Source organism: Agelaius tricolor, unplaced genomic scaffold (genome assembly GCF_023055355.1).
Source record: "Agelaius tricolor isolate 1412-34295 unplaced genomic scaffold, bAgeTri1.0.p SCAF_2, whole genome shotgun sequence".
Lineage (NCBI taxonomy): Eukaryota > Metazoa > Chordata > Aves > Passeriformes > Icteridae > Agelaius > Agelaius tricolor.
In genome coordinates this window covers 50,104,983-50,124,825 of record NW_027269262.1, presented here as the reverse complement: position 1 = coordinate 50,124,825, position 19,843 = coordinate 50,104,983, and the positions used below count along the sequence as shown (strand labels likewise).

The 19,843-nt window shown below is 41.3% G+C and overlaps 1 protein-coding gene across 10 annotated transcripts in view; it reads left to right on the top strand.

Annotated features, from left to right (window-relative positions):
• KCTD1 (potassium channel tetramerization domain containing 1) overlaps window positions 1-19,843 on the top strand; it is a 101,999-nt gene that overhangs the window by 80,559 nt on the left and 1,597 nt on the right. For all 10 annotated transcript variants that reach the window (XM_071418602.1, XM_071418552.1, XM_071418542.1 and 7 more), the window contains 2 exons: window positions 14,432-14,576; window positions 17,428-17,733. In XM_071418602.1, coding sequence (XP_071274703.1) covers window positions 14,432-14,576; window positions 17,428-17,733 — 451 coding nt within the window. The remainder of the gene's footprint in view (window positions 1-14,431; window positions 14,577-17,427; window positions 17,734-19,843) is intronic.

Sequence of the window (19,843 nt, the reverse complement as noted above, 5' to 3'; positions counted from 1 at the left end):
GTGTCTGACTTCAATCCTGCAAAGTAGCCTGAGCTGCTGTCCGCAGTCACATGCTGGCTGTTTCTGTGCCCCTCAGTATTTGTTTAGAAGAGGATTTTCCTCGAAGATCAACCAACTCTTGAAGCACAGTGGAGAAATGCCCCTTCCTTTTGTCATCTGTTGTGAGGCTCAGTTCTTTGTAAACACTTCTCAGGGCTCCCTGCAAAGCTGTTGCTGCCTTTGTGTTACCCCTGTGAGTGTGTCAGACTTGTTCTTCACTGCAGCATAAATCCCTGGGGCAGATCTCTGCCAGAGGTCTTCTGACATCAAAGCACACGGATGGTGCTTGGTGGCAATTAGAGGCAGCAGAGATGGATTATGTGCCTGCACCCACTGTGGCTGGAGCTCTGGGTGGGCTGCAGGATTCAGGGATGGAGTGGGCACAGCTGCTGAGCAGTAGGGCTTGGGGAAAGCATCTGATTTGAGGGGCAGCTGCAAGCAAATGAGCCCTGTGGTCTTGCTGCTCTTGTTGAATGTGCTGCTGCAGTATCAGTGGTGATACAAGAGCCCAGTCTGACCTCAGGTGCCTTCTCCCTCCTGTTAAAACCCATCATGGTGCTCAGCAGCAGGTTCTGCCTTCTGCTGGACAATGGGCAGCCCAGGTCCATTTTGCCTCCTTACCCTACCATTGCTTGTGGGTAGTCATCTTGTGGTATACACTGAGGGAAGAAAAGCTGTGCAAAAGTGAGGGGGCAAGAACTGCACTATCAACTTCCATCACTGGCTGTGAGGTTAAAACAAATAAATACAGACTCTTGTGCATAGGGTGGTTAGCAATATTTAATTTGATGGTCTGACTTCCTCGTCAAAGTCGGTTGTTTTAACACATTATCTTTCTCCAGACTTCTTCCTTTCATGGTGCTAATTGTCTTCTGCCTGCCACGAAAAGAGGAGGTTTTTAGGAAGGTAATGGAAAGTAATCAAAATCAAACTATAGCCCCAAACTGTTTGTTGCAACACCAGTGGCTTTTGGAGAGATGGGGCTTTGATGAAACAGTGCAGCTCTTGATTACCCTAAACTATTTTCAGTCTTCTGCAACTTTCGATAACGTGGTTCTGTAGATCTCCTGTAAAGATAGCAGAAAACAATTTATATCTATGCCTTGGGGAGAGGAAAGAGAAAAAAAAATCAGAAATCTACCAAGACACCTGGATTTCCACGAAATTAAAATTTTATTACATTCACATACAGAGCAAAAAGCATTGGTATTAACTAAGTAGTACACATGTGGAGGGAATAATGCAAGGTGGTTGTAAGGTGTTTGATTGTCAACAGAGGGGAGGAGAATTTTCTGGAACAGTTTTCTGTTCCCAAAAATGTCTGTATTGGAACTTGCATTGTTCTAAAAAACTGTAGGTTTGAAATTCAGTATTTTTCTCAGTAAATTCTTAGCTGTTTTTTCTTCTTGTTGTTAAGGAAATCCTTGTCTTTTGGTATACGCAACCCTGTTCATTCTTGATCAGTTTTTTTTTTTTCAGTATTAGTGCAAGCTGCAACTTAATTTATTGATAAGAGGGTTGTGTGGTGTTACTAGCATCTGGGGAAAAGGGCAGATGCAGTATGGAGAGACCCTTAGGAAATGGTTCTTTTTTTGCTTCCATTGTTCCAAGTGTAGCTATATTTTCCTCTTTTTAGAGAAAAGCCTCACAGTTAAGTGAATGAAATAATGAAAACCTACAAACTCAAGCAGTAGTCTGCTTCATCAGCAGCATATTTCTATTAGTTCAAAAGCAGTGCTCAGCTTAATAGGCATCTTCTTGTTTATTAGCAGCGTGGAACCACGCCAGGAAGATTTTCACTGTTGGGTTGTGCTGGTTTCCACCAGGAAGATCACAACGGATGTAGGACATACATCCTCACTGCTGTAAATCCTCCAGACTGATGGAGTTAAGCTTGTTTGAGTGTTTCTCCACAGATCATTTCCCACCTGCATTCAGCATTTGAATGACAGAGCTGTTGCAATCTTCGGGGTGCATGATCACTGCTGCGGTGGTGCACAAGGTGTGCGTGGATGAGAGCCAGCCCCGTGTGGGTGGGCTGCCCTCTGAGATGAGAGACTACATTTTGTTCATCACGAGAAAGAGACCAGTGTGTTACAAGAGTTGTCTGCTGACTATTTCTGTACTACTTCATGAGATATGAGCCACAAGGATACCAGGGAAGGGGTTACAGGAGCCCACACATGGTCCCACCCAGCAAATGGTACAAGCAGATAACTCACAGAAATAACGACCAGGGAAAGGCTGGGGAAAGGGCAGGGGCAGATAAACACCCAGCAGGGAAACCTTTCCTGCTGACAAATGGTACAAGCAGATAACTCACAGAAATAACGACCAGGGAAAGGCTGGGGAAAGGGCAGGGGCAGATAAACACCCAGCAGGGAAACCTTTCCTGCTGACAAATGGTACAAGCAGATAACTCACAGAGATAACGACCAGGGAAAAGCTGGGGAAGGGGCAGGGGCAGATAACAGTTTGCAAGGCAGGATATTTGCTTGCTTAAGCTTAATAGGGCACATATTGCGTTAATCATAAGATCTTGGTAATTTTCCACGGAGAAGTCACCAAATAAGGACATAGGGTGAAGAAGACGCAGCTGAGGAAGACTCTGCAGCCTTCATCACCGACCACCAGGAGGTAGAAGGATGACCCCCCTAGCAACAACCAGCGCAGGTGCAGAGTACTCCGAGATGATATGGACTCCTGAAGGATGGAGAGGATAAAAGGACTGAATCAGAAACTAGTTGGGGCGGCAGTTGGTGGAGCGGAAACTCCCCTGTCACCCAGCGCTGAGCCTTTTGCTTACGTAGTATAACTGCTTCAATAATTAATAAATTCTTTGATTGGAAATTACTCGTTTTGAGTCAATTTTATAACACCCTCCACGGCAGTGTCTGTCTGTCCGTCCTTGGGCTGTAGCTTGATTCTACAGTCAGCTCACTTCAACACCCTGCTGAACAGGCTGACTGCCTGCGTTTAGGAAGCAGGGCTCCTAAATTTGACTTTGGATGTCACTCCTCTGTATTCCTGTAGTGAAGCTGTAGCTCAGGAGGAAGCTAGGACCAGTCAGCTCCTCTGTGTGAGAGTAACCTGACCTGCTGGGTAAAAGAACTCTTAAATTAAAAATGTTGCAAATTCCTGTACAATTTAGGAGCACTACAGATTTTGCTCTGAATTTATTATCATATAAATTTTTAATTTTTTATTTAATAGAGCCCGACTTTTTAAGAATTGAAATGAGTGTCTAGGAAGAATGTTAGATTTTGTTTAATTTGGTACAGTTAGTTTCTGGTCATTTTTGTGAGTGGGATACACTCACTTTGACATGGGAAGCTAATGCTTGTGCAGTTTCTGCTTGGACTCTGTGGCTGCTCCAGCAGGGCACAAGCCTGCAGTAGTGTCCCTGTGCCATCACCCAGCACTTTGGGATGCCCTAGAGTATCTCAAGTGGCAATAGGCAGCTGAATCACATCCTGGATGTTGTTTATTAAAGGAACCGTGTTGTAACCTTTATTTTGTCATGTGGTATTTTTGCAGATTTTGCTTTCTACAGTTACGGCATCTGTTTTCACATCCATGGATTAATTATTCCTTGCACCACTAGTTTATGGGGCTGTATTGCTTCTGTGCTGTGTCTCACTTCTCTTCCTTTCTCCTCTTTCTGCCTCCTCCACAGGATTGCATCTGACCTACTGTTGGGTTTGGTATGGCTGCAGGGATGATTACACCATGGCAGCCTCTAATTTAATAAACAATAAAGCCACTGTTTTGTATATGTAAAGTTTGTCAATGGAAATAATGTTATCTGTGTGTTTTTTTATCACCCCACCACCAGCAAAATGTTCAGGTGTGGCTTTGGCATTTCTAACCTGTGCAATAAGCATTATTTATTGCTCAGAGCCACTGTCTAAGATGTTTTAGGTGGACTTTCCTGTCCTCTTAACTGACTAGCACACAGGTTCTGTATGAACTGATTTGGTTAATGGTGTGATTTTTCTAGTTACTGAAGTGCATAAATCACTGCAACCTCTAGCATGGAAGCGATTAAACATGGAAATGCATGGGAATGAGTTGTATGGGTATAAACACGTTTCTCTATGTAGACACTTGTATGTGTCCACATGAGGAATTACAGCTATGTAATTGTACTGGATGTGAGTTAATCAAGAAAAGAGCAGTGTATGGTCCTGTGTTTCCCATATTTAATTCTGTGTTCATAACACCCCCTTCTTCCTTGCCTCTGTTGTGTATGCTTTTATGCTATATGGATTGCCCTTCTAGAAGAATTTGTAATCTAGGATGTTAGTCTAAAAGTAATGTTTTCTGTCTAGGGAGAGGAATCTCTGAGCAGGTGGGCTAGGTAAGTAAGGGAAAACACTAATATTTGAAGTATAATAAATGTGCTATTGGTAGATGGCCTTGCAGCTTCTCTCATTGCAATTAAAGTAAGCTTTATAGGAAAAGAGCCTTATTTGGACAGCCAGGGTAACCTTTGCAGTTTTCATAGTATATGTGTATATTATATCTGCAGTATATTATATCTGCAATACATTTGCCTGCCTCTGTGCAGAGAGATGTGTTGCTTATTTACTAAACATGTCATCAGCATCTCCTGTTCCTCCTGAGTTCAGCATGTGTCCCTTGGGCTGTATTTTCTACCTGTTACTTGAGTCCTGTTCTGAAGAGTCATTCTTGTGTGCTTTCTTCACAACGTTCCTTAGTCTGGTCCCTTCTTGCTTCACTCAAAGAAGCTTAAAAATTAAGGCAGGTGTGCTTACTGGTAGCATCACAGAGGAAATCTGGCACATGCTTGGACAGAGTCCATTTTTCTAGGTCAGCCCCCATCTACTTTACCCATTTTCCCTTCCTGCAGTCCCTTCCTCATCCATTAGAGCTCCAGCAGATGAAGCAGGGGTCCCATGGGCAGCAGCCTCCTAGGCTGTAGAACCCTGGCTTCTACCTGGCTTGGGTGCCAAGTTCAGGGTGCTGTGAGAAAGACTGGATCATTAAAATCTAAAGTCTAAAATCCTTCACACAAAGGGAGGTTTGCAAATGTGACTTGCAGGAGCATCTCTAATATCTGACATACCTTAACTTGTGAAGCTTGTTTTGACTACCTTAACAGTGTTCTTTTCACATGCTTTTTTTTTCCTTTGTCTATTTGTGTAGGGATTTTAAAAAGCAGACTGAACATCTTTTCCACCTTCCCTGGCAAATTTGTCACCTGATAGTCCAAGCCCTAGCTCAGCAGCAGGGTTGGGACCTGGTAATGTGTTTTACAGGCTTCTGCTGCACAAGCTAACAGCAGCAAATTGTTGTCCTCTGTGTGAACCATGCTTCCAAAGGATGTTGCAAAGTTTGTGTGTGACTTTCATGGGTATTTATTGAAAGCAGAAGAGTGAGGATGTTTGGGAATACTTCATTCCTTCATTCTGGTCTCTGGAGGGTGGTGTTTCCTGGGGACACAGGCACAAACATAGTTAAGACACAGACATCTAAAAGTTTTAGAAGTGCTTTGTCTCTCTGAATTTTATTCATTAATGGGAAGCTTTTACTTAGGCTTTAATGCAGTAGTGGCCTCTTTCTCTCAGGAAGCAATTCCTGTAGAATCCCCCACAGAGCACACAGAGGTTAATTGTGCAGTCTCCTGCTTTTATGGGCTGCAATGAAGAAGGAGCTTGTGCAACTCTTGCAAAGGGAAAGGCAAGTGTGTTCTTGTCTTGTCTATGGAAACGCGCTGTCCTTTCTCTTAGAGAAGGCAGCAGTTAACAAAACAACATAGATGTGATTTCTGGCTAAGTAGTCAAAGTTGTGAAGATCTTGGAAAGCTTAATTCATTATGGTTTCATTGCCATGTTTGTAATTTATACAGAAAGAGGTTCCAGGCATGTGAGAGTGATGCCAGGTTCTCAAAGTAACATCCTGGAAAGGGGCAGAATTAGCAACACCTTACTGATTCTACAAAGCATATACATGCTGTAGTGGGATCTCTATTGGGTTTGGATCCAGAACTTCTTTTGCCATTACTTTTCTAAGGAATTTCATGGAGAAACTTGGAGTGTTTCCTGATTTCCAGTGATTCGTATGTGGAATTTTGATGCTGAGTCTTCTCAAGGATACAGAGGAAATACTGAGAACAAGTAGTGGTTTGAATGAAATTCATGAAAGCTGAGGGGCAAACTTGATGTACAAAGGAATACATCAAAGGATTTCCCATATTCTGAGAAGGTTTTTTGTTGGTTGTTTGGTTTTTCTTTATCATGAGTTTTGAAAGGGAAATGGCTCTGGTAGTTTTTTCCAAGCTGCTTTAATGGTGTCCTCTCTTTGTGGAGTCTGCATGAACAGGTTTATCAACAGGGATTTGAGGATGGGTATTGTTAGCCATCATTTTATTAAAAACAAAAAAACAAAAAAACCAACTTGACAGCCTCAGTTGGAGGCTGAGTTGAAACTGATATATTTTTTGCTTTTTACTTAAATGTGATCCTAAGACACAAGTTCTACTTTTTTATTTTGCTGCCTGTGAAGGAGCTCAGTGTTCTGAATATATAGATTATCATGGCCTTTGGGATGTTGTGCATCCACCAGTTTACCTACTTTCTGGCTTTTGGTATTGAATGATAAACACTCCTGTTCTGCTCCTATCCTCCATTATCTGCACCCACAGCCAACCTGACCATCTTAAACATGATTAAAATATAATTCAAAAGTTATTAGCTAATTATGACGCAAAGTACTTAATTTGCCATTGCACCCTAATAACTTAAAGGTACTCCTGATAGCTCAGTAATAACCATATCATAAGCAAAAGGACACGGTTGCTACTAACTTAATAGGCAGCTTCCCTCAAGATAAAACAAATAACATACCTCAATGAAATCGGATTCAAGCTTAGTAAAATCATCTTGGCAAGCAAAGAGAGTGTTTGTTAATTTTTCTGTGAAATGTTATCATTGCCAAGAAAAGTTGGTTACAAAAAACAGAGATGGCAAAAGTATTTGCATGAATAATTGATTTAACATTTCATTGGTTTAAGTGATTTTAGGAAAAGTGGTTTTGATATGCTCTGGAAAACTAGAAAGTTTTTAAGGACTTATTTGCAAGATACCAAACACTGTAGGAGATGTGGGGCTTAAAGGCTTGTAGACTGTTCTTCAGTATATCCAGTGCATGCACAAGCCTAAAAAGAAAGAAAAGTAGAGACGGCATTTTAAAAGGCTAAAATCCTGGTGCTGTGGCTATGGTCTCTGGGTGTGCAGGGAAGCCCATGTGTGTAGCTCCTTATTGCCTGATGTCCTCACAAATACCTCGAGCAAATTGCCCCTGTGATGAGAGGGATGATGGCAGGTATCTGCAGCCTCCTGCCCTGCTCTGAGTGTCCAAGATTTGGCAGGTGTGTCACTCAGGGTGCTGGCTGGTCCCAGAAGTGTCTCAAAGTCCTAGAGGAAGAGAAGGGCTGTGGCACCATTCTGTAGCTTGACTGAAGAAACAGCCAAGCAATCCCCCAGTTTGGGGATTGCAAGGCTTAAGATTTCTGGAGACATATCTGTATGGTAGCAAAAGGACTTGAAGGTGTGTTTGGTATCTGAAGACAAGCAAAACTGTGAGGATTAAGGATGTGTTCAGTCAGAGGATATTCTGAATTGGAATGGATCCACAAGGATCATTGAGTCCAGCTCTTAAGTGAATGGTCCATACATGTCTTGGGAAGTGTCAGCGACTTCAGTGTCTGTCAGATGGAGGAACCTCACTTTCTTAAAAGTGATGGGTTTTGTGGGGTAAAGATTCTGGTTTGGGGTGGGAGAACAACTGGTGAGCAGTGGCTAGACCCCTCTCAGCCACATCTGAAGCCTGTAAGGCAATCTAAAGATCCAGGAGGTTTGGATGACTCGGTATTGAAATTGCTTTTAAAACACTTACCTGCCCAGCCTTGTGTGAAAAAATGCAGATTAGGGTTTCAGCCTGTTCCTCTTATCAGTTCTGCATCTCCCTGGTACACCAGAGCAGAGAGAGAAGGAATATGGTAAACAGAAACTCCCTGGCTCATCCATGGTCTGGGATAGTAGTGCTTTCCTGGCCTCACCCTTGTTGCCATCTTGCAATGTGGGAGATGGTTTCCATCTGCCTGCAAATACTGTTCTCTGGTCATGAGTCAACAGCTCTCAACATCTCATCCCAACTATTTACTCCTTTTTGTTCTAAAATGTCAGCATTTCTACCAGCGCCATTTGTGTCTGGGCAGATGATGGTCCTGATTCCATGGTTTGGGAATGAGGGTTTGAACATCCCAAGGGAAGCCAGTGACAGAGACTACATTTTTGGACTGGCTTCTGTGGAACATTCAGGCACCCTACATGCACCAAGGTGACTGACTGTCAACCAGTATGTTCTGTACACCAGGGGAGTTGCTGTATTAGCCCTATTTCATGGTGTAATCATTAGTTCTGGTGTGAAACTCCTAGGTGGCTAGGTCACCTCTTTAGCAGGGAAAATACAGCTTTCAGTTTATTTTGGAAAAATTTCCTTTTCAGGCAAACAGAGGTTAGGGTACTTCTACTGACTTGTGGAGCCTTGGCCATCCATTTTTTAATGCACCCCTGTGTTTGCAGTTTGTTCTGCTGTTGTTTCAATACCTGTCTCTCATCCTCCATGCTCATCTGTGGCGTAGAAGGACGTAGTTTGCTCTCGTGTCAGTAGCATTCCTGTAACATGACTACACCATGTTGTGCAATTCATACTTTTCCAGTTAATGTGTCAGTTTGTCCATCTGGATTAGATCCAGCAGCTATTAGTTCATTTTGTAATATGTCTGATTGGTTTTCATCTCTGCTCCTGATGCTCCCTCTGATCAGGCAGGTTGTAGCAAATCCCATGTTTCTCTCTTTTTTCTTAGTTGTTTGGGGTTTTTTTGTCTCTAGTGTGTTCCCTGATGATACCATGTCACTCATCATTTCAGATCCTTCCCATCTGCTCCTCGCATGCTTTGCTCTGCCTTTAAGATTATTCACCACTTTTTATCTATCTCACTTCCTTCTAAATGCCTTATGAGCCCTCTGAGTTTGCCCCTACCTTTTCTTTTGCTGTCATGCTGAAGTAATAATCTTAAGATGTTTGAAATCTTCTTCATGTAAATGATTCAGTTCCTTAATCTTTAGCAAATATTTCTACAAAGGTCTGACATCCTTTTACTCAGTATTTGGCATTTATCTGTTGTTTAAAATGCCATGTAACTTTGTAACTTTTTTTTTTTTTTTACATCTTGTAAGAACTGGTGTTTAAATACCTCTTCCCGTACATTCTTCTCTGTAATTTTGGCTCCTATATAAATACTTTTTCTATAGAAGGTTTAATGAGCTTTAAGGTTTTAATGCATTTTTCCCGTTACCTTTGCTTTATAATTATTTGTATTAATCCATCTTCTCATAATGTAGGAACTGTATGTGCCAAGAAATTCCTGAGACTCATGGACATGAAACCTTAAATTAAATGTAAGAAGAAAAAGATAAGAACAAATTATAATAGCACTGAGAGCAAGAGATTACAACAGGGTATTTGGTTAAAGTGTGGTTTTTGTAATATATGTTTCTGAAAATTGCAAATGTATTCTGTTATGTTTATGAGCCAACTTTTGTTATGCAGAATTATAAAGGTTGCTACGTATTCAGTCTCTGTGGATACAAATTATGTGAGTTATTCAAAAAAGAAAAGCAGGTTGATACTGTCAAAGTGGTTCTCTGAAAAAAAAAAAAAGAATTGAAACCTCATAATTCTCCACTTGGGTAGGATAACATTTCTCACTGGCATGGAGACCACTTCAACTGTACTAGCTGCTAGGGGACAGTGCAAAATTATATAATTTAGACATACGAGGAAGTAAAATTAAATGGCCATGAGATGAGCATACCATTAAACAGATCTCATTTATAATGGACTCTTATGCAAATTGCCTTTGAGCACTCAGTAAAAGAAAATGAAAATAAATTAATAAGGATGGCTCAAACTAAAAAGTTGCAGGGGAAAAGAAAAGTAGAAGCTTGTTACAGCTCACTCTCCACACACTCCAGAGTGTTAAATAAGCATTCCCATTAGCCACATAAATATAATGATGTGATAATAAAACATGCACTTAACTTTTAAGGACCAAACTCCTAATCACTCTGCTGCAGTGGCTCCAACCAGATGAGTAAGATTTCAAATAAAATACATTTACTTCGTCATGTGATTCATTATTGGAGGGAAAGAGATGTGTTTTCATGAGTATTTTGCTCTTTGCTAGCTGCTGAATATCCTCCCTCAGTGAAATCCAGGCAGTTACTTGCCTTGCCATTAGTGTGGGATTGCAGGTTCCAGGGCATCACTGCTGCTCCTCCTGCTGCACAGCCCCCTCTGATGGGTTAAAAAAAGGACTTCTCACCACTTTTCCTCCCTTTTTCTTGTTCCGTGAAAGATGTGGGGAGCATGGGACTCTGGCAGCTCAGAACTGTTGAAAGTAGTGTATTGTAAAATATTTTCAGTTAGTTTGTAGTGTCTTCTGATAAAGATGTTAATATAAGAAATTATATACTGAATATATTCAATTATAAGAAACCTGTATTTTCTCAGAGAAGAAATGTTTATTTCTACCTTAGTTTGAAAGTAATGTAATATTCTGCATGTTTGTAAACATCAAGGCTTGCAGGTTTTCCATGTTCCTTGGATCCTTTTGATTACAGAAATGAAGAATTTTAGCTGTGTCCAGTGAAGCCATTAAAACACTCTGTAGAACTCTGTCTTTTTTTTTTGGCATTAAGAGAGTTTTGCAATAACTGACTTGTTTAATTACTACTGGCCATCTTGTTCCTAATTATTGCTGCTTTCCCACATATCCAGCTGACGCAGAATATACTAAAGTGAAGTCTTTTCTCTTTATGTGTATAATAATAATATATTTAAATATTTATACAATGAGAGATCAAGGCTATAAACACACTATGTATACAGTTCTGCTGCAGACAGTATATTTTTATACTTGACAAATAGGACTTTTTTCTGAAGAATTTGAGAAATCCTGCAAGCAAATCATCTTCTAATGCTAGCTTTTTGGTATAGAAATGTTGTTACAGGAGTGCTGATTTGTGGGAAGAAAGATCCATCCCGGTAATATTTTATGGAATTAAAACAATGATATTTTCCATTCCCTGTTGTTTTTTCTCCAGTAAACAAGGGCTTGTAGCTATACCTAGTTTGTGTCCTTTAAGTAAAACCAAATTCTCACATGGAGGCAGGGTTTTCCACTGGTTATATTTTCAACCCTTGAAGCATTTGATTTCTGACAGTGGAATATGATACTTAAAGCCACAGACATTAATTATTACCCATTGGAGGTCACACTTTCAACCCATGGGACGTTAATTTTCCTGATATATGGAAAATTCCAGCCTGTTAGTTTTAATTAAATATTTCAGAAGCACATTTTCTTGTAAATGGACTGCAGTTTCTTATCCTTTACCCTTGATATTTGGCTAATTCTGCATATAATTATCATCTTATTTTGCAAGCCTCCTTCAAAGTGCTCTCCTGTCTCGAAACTCCATTCAGCTGTTACATATTTGTCATTTAAAACAGAAAGGTGTCCTTGCCAGTCATCAACCAACATTGTCAAGAAGGAGATGGGGAAAAACATCTTTCAGGTTTTCTTGGGAAGTGAAATTATAATGACTTACCAGTCCCTTCTTGTGCTAGCAAGGTGGTGTCTCTTAAGCATGTATAATCCCAGTGTGAGACCCAGTAAAGCTTTGGGTGGCAGGGAGGATGGTGATCAAATTGTTTTGTACAGAGGAGGTGACAAAGTGAGGCATGAGAGAGTGCTTCCCACTGTGCCCCTGGGAACACAAGAGTTCCTGGTGAGGATGCTGGAAAGTGAGGATGCTGGTTGTTCCCCAGATCCTGGCATAGCCCACTCTCCTCTCCTGATTGGGTGTAGCAAATGCAGATTAGGAGCAGGACCATGTCACCAGATTTGGATCCCATAGTAGTACCTCAGGTTTTTCCCTGAAGGCCACATGAAGGGTGCTGGAATCTACATTTTTCCATCTGAAAAGGAAAAAAAAATTAATTTTCTTTACAGAAGTCTCTCTGCTGGGGTCTACCCTTCCAAAGCTGTTTTAATATGTGAAAATATATTGCAGATTGATCCTGGGAGGGGAGTCAGGAGAGAATTGGGACTATGCAGTTCCTGGGATTTTGCTGCTGCTGCTGCTGTTGCTGCTGCAGAGCAGCAGAGCATTGAGGCAGCACTTTCTGTTAACACTTCCAGTCCATTCCCAAAGCCATTCAGGTCCCAGGTAGCACTCCCAGTGGCTGAGCACTCTCCTCAGCATTATGGTTTTGTCTGAAGGCTCCATCCTCTGATACTATCTTGCTCTTCTCTAAACAATTAATAAAATGGAGACAAAAAGCCTAGAGGTTTAAAATATGTAATTATATAAGTAATTTAGAACTAGGAAAATGCTGCAGAAACCAATTACAATTATACATTTCAGTAATGACTGACTTGGCCAAATACATGTTTTGTGTGTGAATTCCGTGATAAATTTGAAGATGACATGCTTGAGTATAAGGGAAAATTAATTCTAAATGCTGAGTACTTCCATATTAGACATAAAATGTGGCTCATACACCACATGAACAGGAGCCTGTGTTATATGGGCTGTCACAGCTTTTGAGCAGCAGGGCAGGCAGTAACAAGTCTTTGAGGAAGAAAGCTCAAATAGTTCAAGGGATGGCTTTGAAAAAAAAAATTGTTCTGTACCTGCTCATGATGCAAAATATATTTCATTCATTATATGTTACAGATTTCATGCAACTTGAATTGATTCATGCATTTATTACAGAACTGTAAATGGCCAGCTGGGGTTAATGGAGTTTTATTTGTTTTCTGATCTCCTCCCAGCTGGTGAGAAGCTATAGATGAGATTTGTATTCGGTTCACAACTTATATATATACCTGCTCCAGGCACAGACATTGTTCCAAACTCAATTTGGGTTGCCTGTGCCATTTTCAAAGGGAGGATATTTGGCTGTTGATGCAACACAGTGTATGGTTGCCTGGAGCCCTGCCCCTCTGCAGTTCCCTGAGACCCTGCTGCAAGCCCTGCTGCCTCCCCCTCTTTGGGAGCCCACTTCTGTCTTTTGCCTCTTGAATCGCTTCTGGACATCCCCTTCTGGTGGCCACTGGATGGGGCATCTCTCAGCCTGGGGTGCTTTGTGCACCTCTGAGTATTTGGTGGCTTTTTTTTTTTTTATTGCTGGTAGTGGGGGTTTGTTGTTTATGCACTGCTTTTAAAACATAACAAAAACAGTGTGCCATGACTGTTTGTTGCCAAAAAGCATTTCCACATTGCACATACAGACATATGAACAGGCACACAAAATCAGACCTGCCAGTCACTCCTGCTCATTTCATTGGGAAACCACCAGTGACTCAGGAGTGTTTTGCAAATGCCCCAGTGCAGTAACAAAACATTTATTTGGTGTCACTTTGAGGGTTTTGTTTGGCTTTTTCAGCCCTTCCTATTGCTCTAACTAAAGCTGGTTTGGGAGGCCCACATCCAGAAATGCATGTGTACTCAGTGGTTGATGTTGCAAGACCTGTTGCCAAGCAGAGGCTCTCTAGGTGGCTGCGTGGTTCTGGTGGTTAGTGGGTGGTGTCTAAAAGCTGAGACATTTTTCTGTATTATTTGAGTGTTCTGCTTGATACCTGCCACAAGCACTTAACTTTTACATTCAAGCATTACCTCACATTGAAATGTTATCAACTTTGTACCCTCATCTTTATGTTACCACAATGTGCTGCACGTCAGCTGTGCCTGCCCTAATTAATGTTGGTTGCAGTAGATGGTATCCAAAAAGTGACCTGAGTTTAAAAACAAGTGAAAACCAAGCAAAGAACCAAACCAAACTATTCCCCAGGTACAGTTTCCAAACTAAATCCAAACTAAATCAAGTTCCCTATGCAGTGCTCTATAAAGCAGAATGAGTCAGTCCAGGGCGTTGGAGCATCTAGAGGGAATGGGCTGTGCTGAAGGGGACTATCAAAAGAGGTGTCCAAAATAATTGAGGGATTGTCATTTTATGAGATACAGACTGGGGCATTGAGGTGGGTGGGAGAGGCTGCTGGCCTGGCTTCTTCCCTTCCACCTCCTCAGCTGTGCTGCTTGGAACTTAATGAGGCTATGCTGGAAAATATGTGGCTTACACAGTGGTTTGAAATCAGCCTCTTTCTAATGAAACAAAGCCACAGAGCTGCTTCAGTGAAGTTTGCATGGGAGGGTTTTGTAGTGCTGAACTATTTGAGCAGCTCTTGAGCTGAGCTTGGTCTGACTGTGCTCCTTGTCTCTTGTTTCCTCTCCAGAATTGGCCGGCTTTTCGATGGCACGGAGCCCATTGTCCTCGACAGTCTCAAGCAGCATTATTTCATCGACAGAGATGGGCAGATGTTCAGATATATCTTGAATTTCTTAAGGACATCAAAACTCCTCATTCCTGATGATTTCAAGGTGAGATTTCAAGGGACTTGGATGTTTTGCAAGTACCTTGGTAAAGCTATCTGGTGTGTAGTCAAAACAGAGCCCTGGATAGGGAAGGTTGACTTGCAGGGCTTACTCTTCAAGTAAGAATGGGGTTGCTAAAGTGGTGTCTTCCTCTCCTAGAGTGGCATCAATATTAAACTTTCCCCTGCTGGCTATAGTGGTAATAAAGCAACCTTGCCAGATTTGACCCAGGGAAATTAAATGTTGTACCATACTCATGGAAACAGAAGCGACAATCTGCAACTGACAGCTCATGAGCTTTACTAATTATTTTCCTCTCATCCATTTTTATGCTTCCCCAGTGATCGCAGCAGTTCCAGTTTTCACTCCCACACTGAAATTCAGAAAATGGTGTGTGAATCACAATATTGACAAAATAAACTGCACACATGGTAATATTTGGGCATTAAGTCATAGACTGTTTTCTCCCTCAGACTCTTGAATGCATACTGCAAGTTTAATTTTGGAGTTTTAGAGAAGTCAGGAATGAATCGTTCTATGTTTATTATTTAAACTTTAATAAAGAGCCTGCTTTTTTTTTTTTTTTAGTTTTTAGTAACAAATTGAATTAGTGGTAGGTTCAATGTCAGACAAAGCCTACAGAGGCAGAGCTTCAGAATCCATGTGATGCTTATGTAGTAGGTATGAGGGTGTATATGGGGTGTCTTCAATCAGAACAGATCCTTACCTTCACTTAATGACCACACATCAGTGTACCTGGTTCACTGCAGGAAATGCAGCAGTTGGGATTGAACAGGAGAGGTGATGGGTGATGAGGCAGGGATGGAGCAGTTCACGCTGGTATTCACTCCTTTTCCCCTCGTAGCTGAGACAGTTTTTCAGGCATTTGGGCATAACAAGTGTGAGGCTGAGTTCAAGAGCTGTATTTCAGCAAGCTTGGAATCATCTGCTGTAGACACATCCTTGCTGCTCCCATAGTGACAAGGGCAGATCTCCCTGAATAATGTGGGAGTTTGGAGCAAACAGATAAGCATCATTTCCTTCTTTTGAAGCCTTGGTCTGGCTTTGTGCTGCTCTCGGCACTTCTCCTGCAGGTAATCAGAAATACAGAAAAAGGAAAAGCCACCTTTCATGCAATATTAAGAAATTACATATGTAGAGCTTTTTAAACACATAAATATACTGTAGCAGTGTTGAAATTAAAAATGTAATTCCTGGCAAGTTCACCCAACTGTGATGTTCAAAGGGGTGTCCTCTCCAGTTATGCTTTAAGGTGTACAAAAAAAACAGTGATTAAAATGAACAGTGTTTTTTGTTTCTTAGAAATATATGGGTTACATTACTTTTTTGTTACACAATAAATGTAAGCAGTATTTTTACCATGATTTAGGTGTCCTCATCAAGTATTTGGTTTCTAGTTCAAATTCAGGACCATATTGACTGTTAGCAGGTTTCTCTTGTCATTCTCTTTCTCTCTCATCCCTAATTCTCATGTATCTCTTTTCTCTGTATAAATATTTTCCAAATGGTTTTATGCTCTCACACCTAGAAAAACAAGATTTTTTTTAAAATGTTTTTTAGATTTAAAAAATGGCAGTAGGCAGATTCCACATCATCAGTTCTAAATTACTTCTGCAGTGGCTATGCCTAGAAATGCATTCCCTCTGCTCTGGCATTTGAGATGATGTAGTAAACAATACTAGTGGCAAAACAGAGAAGTATTAAAAAATACTTAATTTTTAAAATGCACTAATATGTGCAAACATTATGCAAATATCTGAATCATTTTACACTAACAAACATTGCAGGCTTCCTCATTTACATTCTTATACCTGTTATAATGCCTGCTAGTATTGCTGTAAGACACAATGGATCCTAATGATGAATTTTCTGAATCCTGATTGAATTCTGTTCCATCTGTTCAATGAGATCATTATTATATGACATCACTGTGGGGATGAAATATGGGGAAAAGTGGGATTTTGTTGGGTTTTTTTTTTTACAGAAGGGAGTTAAGCAAGCATAGCCTTACTTTTGCAAGTGCTGCTGTACTCATTGTGTTCTAAGTAGCTGATTGTTTGAACCCGGGAAATTTCTCTGGCTGCCCTGGAGGACTTGAGACCCTGACAGGGGGCTCGGAGACCTTGGCAAGGAGTCAAAAACACCTGTGCCTTCGATTTTAGCCCTTGGAAAAAACAATTACCAACTTTGTATGAAGATGTACAAGCCACAAGAGTTTGAATAGAATGTTAGTGAATTTATCACAGGGTGAAAATGTAGAATTTTGAGTTTTTAGAATGTGGGTTTAGAAGCCAAGATGGAGGGATTTGGGCGTGCCTTGTCCTTCTTCCTTCTTCTTCTTCTTAGCTTCCATCTTCCGGGTGATGTTGCACTTTTAGATTGGTTTAGAGTAGAAACACACTGTCTAACATAGGTGATAGGTATTGGGAAATTATTGTAAATAATGGACATGTAGTTTTTAGTATAAAAGATAGCACCGCCTCTGAAGGCGGTCAGTGTGCCTCAGCCCGACCTGCCAGACAGACCTCGGCGGGTCAGAGAAAGAATGTTATAGATAAGAAATAATAAACAACCTTGAGAACGACAACAGAAGAATCCTGACTCCTTCTTCAACTGCCGGGCTGGGAGAAGAGACTCTCTAACACATCTCGGGGTCATTGTGACCACAGAGGCCCCCGAGAGCTAATGGTTATTTTCTGCTTGCACTGTTACTTTATTGCACCTTCCTACAAAGTCTTGAGGAGCTCTGTCCAGTGGGGTTCCTAAAGCAGCCTAAATATCCATCTACCTTAAGCACCACATTAGCAATGCCTCTCTTAATGTGTGTGTCTTTCAGGACTACAGCTTGCTATATGAAGAAGCAAAGTATTTCCAGCTTCAGCCCATGCTAGGAGAGATGGAACGGTGGAAACAGGACCGGGAGAGCGGCCGCTTCTCAAAGTCCTGCGAGTGCCTGGTGGTGCGAGTGGCCCCAGATCTCGGCGAGAGGATTACACTGAGTGGAGATAAGTCATTGATAGAGGAGGTGTTCCCGGAGATCGGGGATGTGATGTGTAATTCTGTCAACGCCGGCTGGAACCACGACTCCACACACGTCATCCGCTTCCCGCTGAACGGATACTGTCACCTCAACTCAGTTCAGGTAGGACATCACAGCTGCAGTTTTTGAAAGGGAGATGCTGGCCAGGTGTCAATGGGCTGACCCTGTTCCATGTCACTGGAGTGTTTTGGTGAGCAGAATCAGCTGGAGGCTTTAAGCAAGTTACTTAACTTCTGTGCGTCAAGTTGTCTTTCTCCATTTAATTAATGTATCACCATTTAATCCATTTAATTCATGTATCTCCATTTAATTCATGTATCAATTCAAATCTCTTTGCAAACAAACTACAGTAGTGTTAGAATTTTCTCTGATCATAGGGAAAACCCTTCACTTTCAATTCCAGTGTTTTTTCCTGATTTTTTCATAGCATAGTAGAGTCCTGTTGCAATTGACAGGACAAAGGATAATGATTTAAACTAAAATAAGGTCGATTTTTACTAGATAAAAGAAGGAAAATTTTTCTGTGAGGGTGGTGAAACACTGGAACAGGTTGCCCAGAGAGGTGGTGGATGTCCCATCCATGGGAATATTCAAGGATCAGGCTGGACAGGGCTCTGAGCAGCCTGATTTAGTTAAAGATGTCCCTGCTCACTGCAGAGGGGTTGAACTTGATGATCTTTAAAGGCTCCTTTCAACCCAAAGTATTCTATGATGCAATGTAGTAATGTCTAAAATCAGTAGATGTTATGAAATGGATAAGAAAAAATCTGGGAGACAAATGCAGGTAATTCCTGGAATAATTATAATCAACTTGAGCATTAGATTTATGTTTTTATCCTTTGTTGGTTAAAAGCAACCAACCTCAGACACCTGCCTGCCCCTAGTTAGCACACCCAGCATAGCCAGCACTTCCCATGTGAAATCATCAATGGCACAATCGATGCTGTTTGGTTTAAACACACCTCCTAAATGCTGCAGGCTCATGTGTGAATTCTTTTACAGAACAGGCTTGCAAGCTGAGCTTGGCATCCTTTCATCTGCCAGGTCCCAATGTCCAGGTAGAGAATCACAGAGTCATTAAGACTGGAAAAGATCTCCAAGATCAACAAATTCAGCCTTTGATCAAACACCACCATGTCAACTAAACCACATCATTAAGTGCCATATCCAGTCATTTCTTGAATATTTCCAGGGATGGTGACTCCACCACTGCCCTGGGTAGTCCATTCCAATGCTGAACCACCCTCATAGTGAAGAAATTCTTTCTGATGTCCAACCCAACCTGAATGCCCTCTGGTGCATCTTGAGGCCATTTCCTGACACCACCTTGCTACAGCCTCCTTTCAGGTAGTTTTAGAAGGTCACCCCTGACCTTCTAGCCTCTTTTTCTCCAGATGAAGCACTGAGGCACACTGAAGGCTGGCCAGACACTGTGCTTGTGCTAGCACTTAACACAAGGGTCCAGATAGACCTATCCAGACCTATCTAACCCATGTTATGCTTGGACGGTTGTCTCTTACTGGCCTTGACTGTCATGCTGAAACATCAAAATTGTTTGTCATAGTGATTAATGCAAATTTAGAACAGCCTTAGATGTCAGATTACAGCTGAAAAGAAGTTTCAAGGATGGCTGCTTAGCTATATCATAGGATACATATCGTAGGATAGCATATCCTGTATCATAGGATAGTTATCAAGGCAGTTGTATCCTTCAACACTTTGTCACTTATTCTGATGCTTACACTTTTGTTGCACAAATAAGAATTACAAAGCATATTTACTGATGTGAAAAACCTGAGCTGGAGTGGCAAAATATATACAGGCTTCAAAATATGTACAGTCAGAGTGGCAAAATATGTACAAGCTTGTGTAATGATCCCACATTGATAATGGAAGGAATAAGTATCTCCCTGTACTAATAAAAATGAGAGACTGCCAACAGACCTGAAGGGTGAGGTACAGACCAATGGATTGTCCAGGGCTGAGCTAGTTTCCAGAGTTGTTTCCACCACAGTTTTTGTTTACATTAATTTACAAATTAATGTAAAGACATGGCATGTCTTCTTTGAAGCATTTTTAAACCTCAGCTTGCTTCTTCCCCTGCCCTAGTCCTTTGCAGTCTTCTGCCATCCTACTTGCCAGTGTTGTCCCAGCATGCATGCAAGCCAATTTGACAACTGGTGAAACAGCTGGGGAAGCCATGGTAGGCACC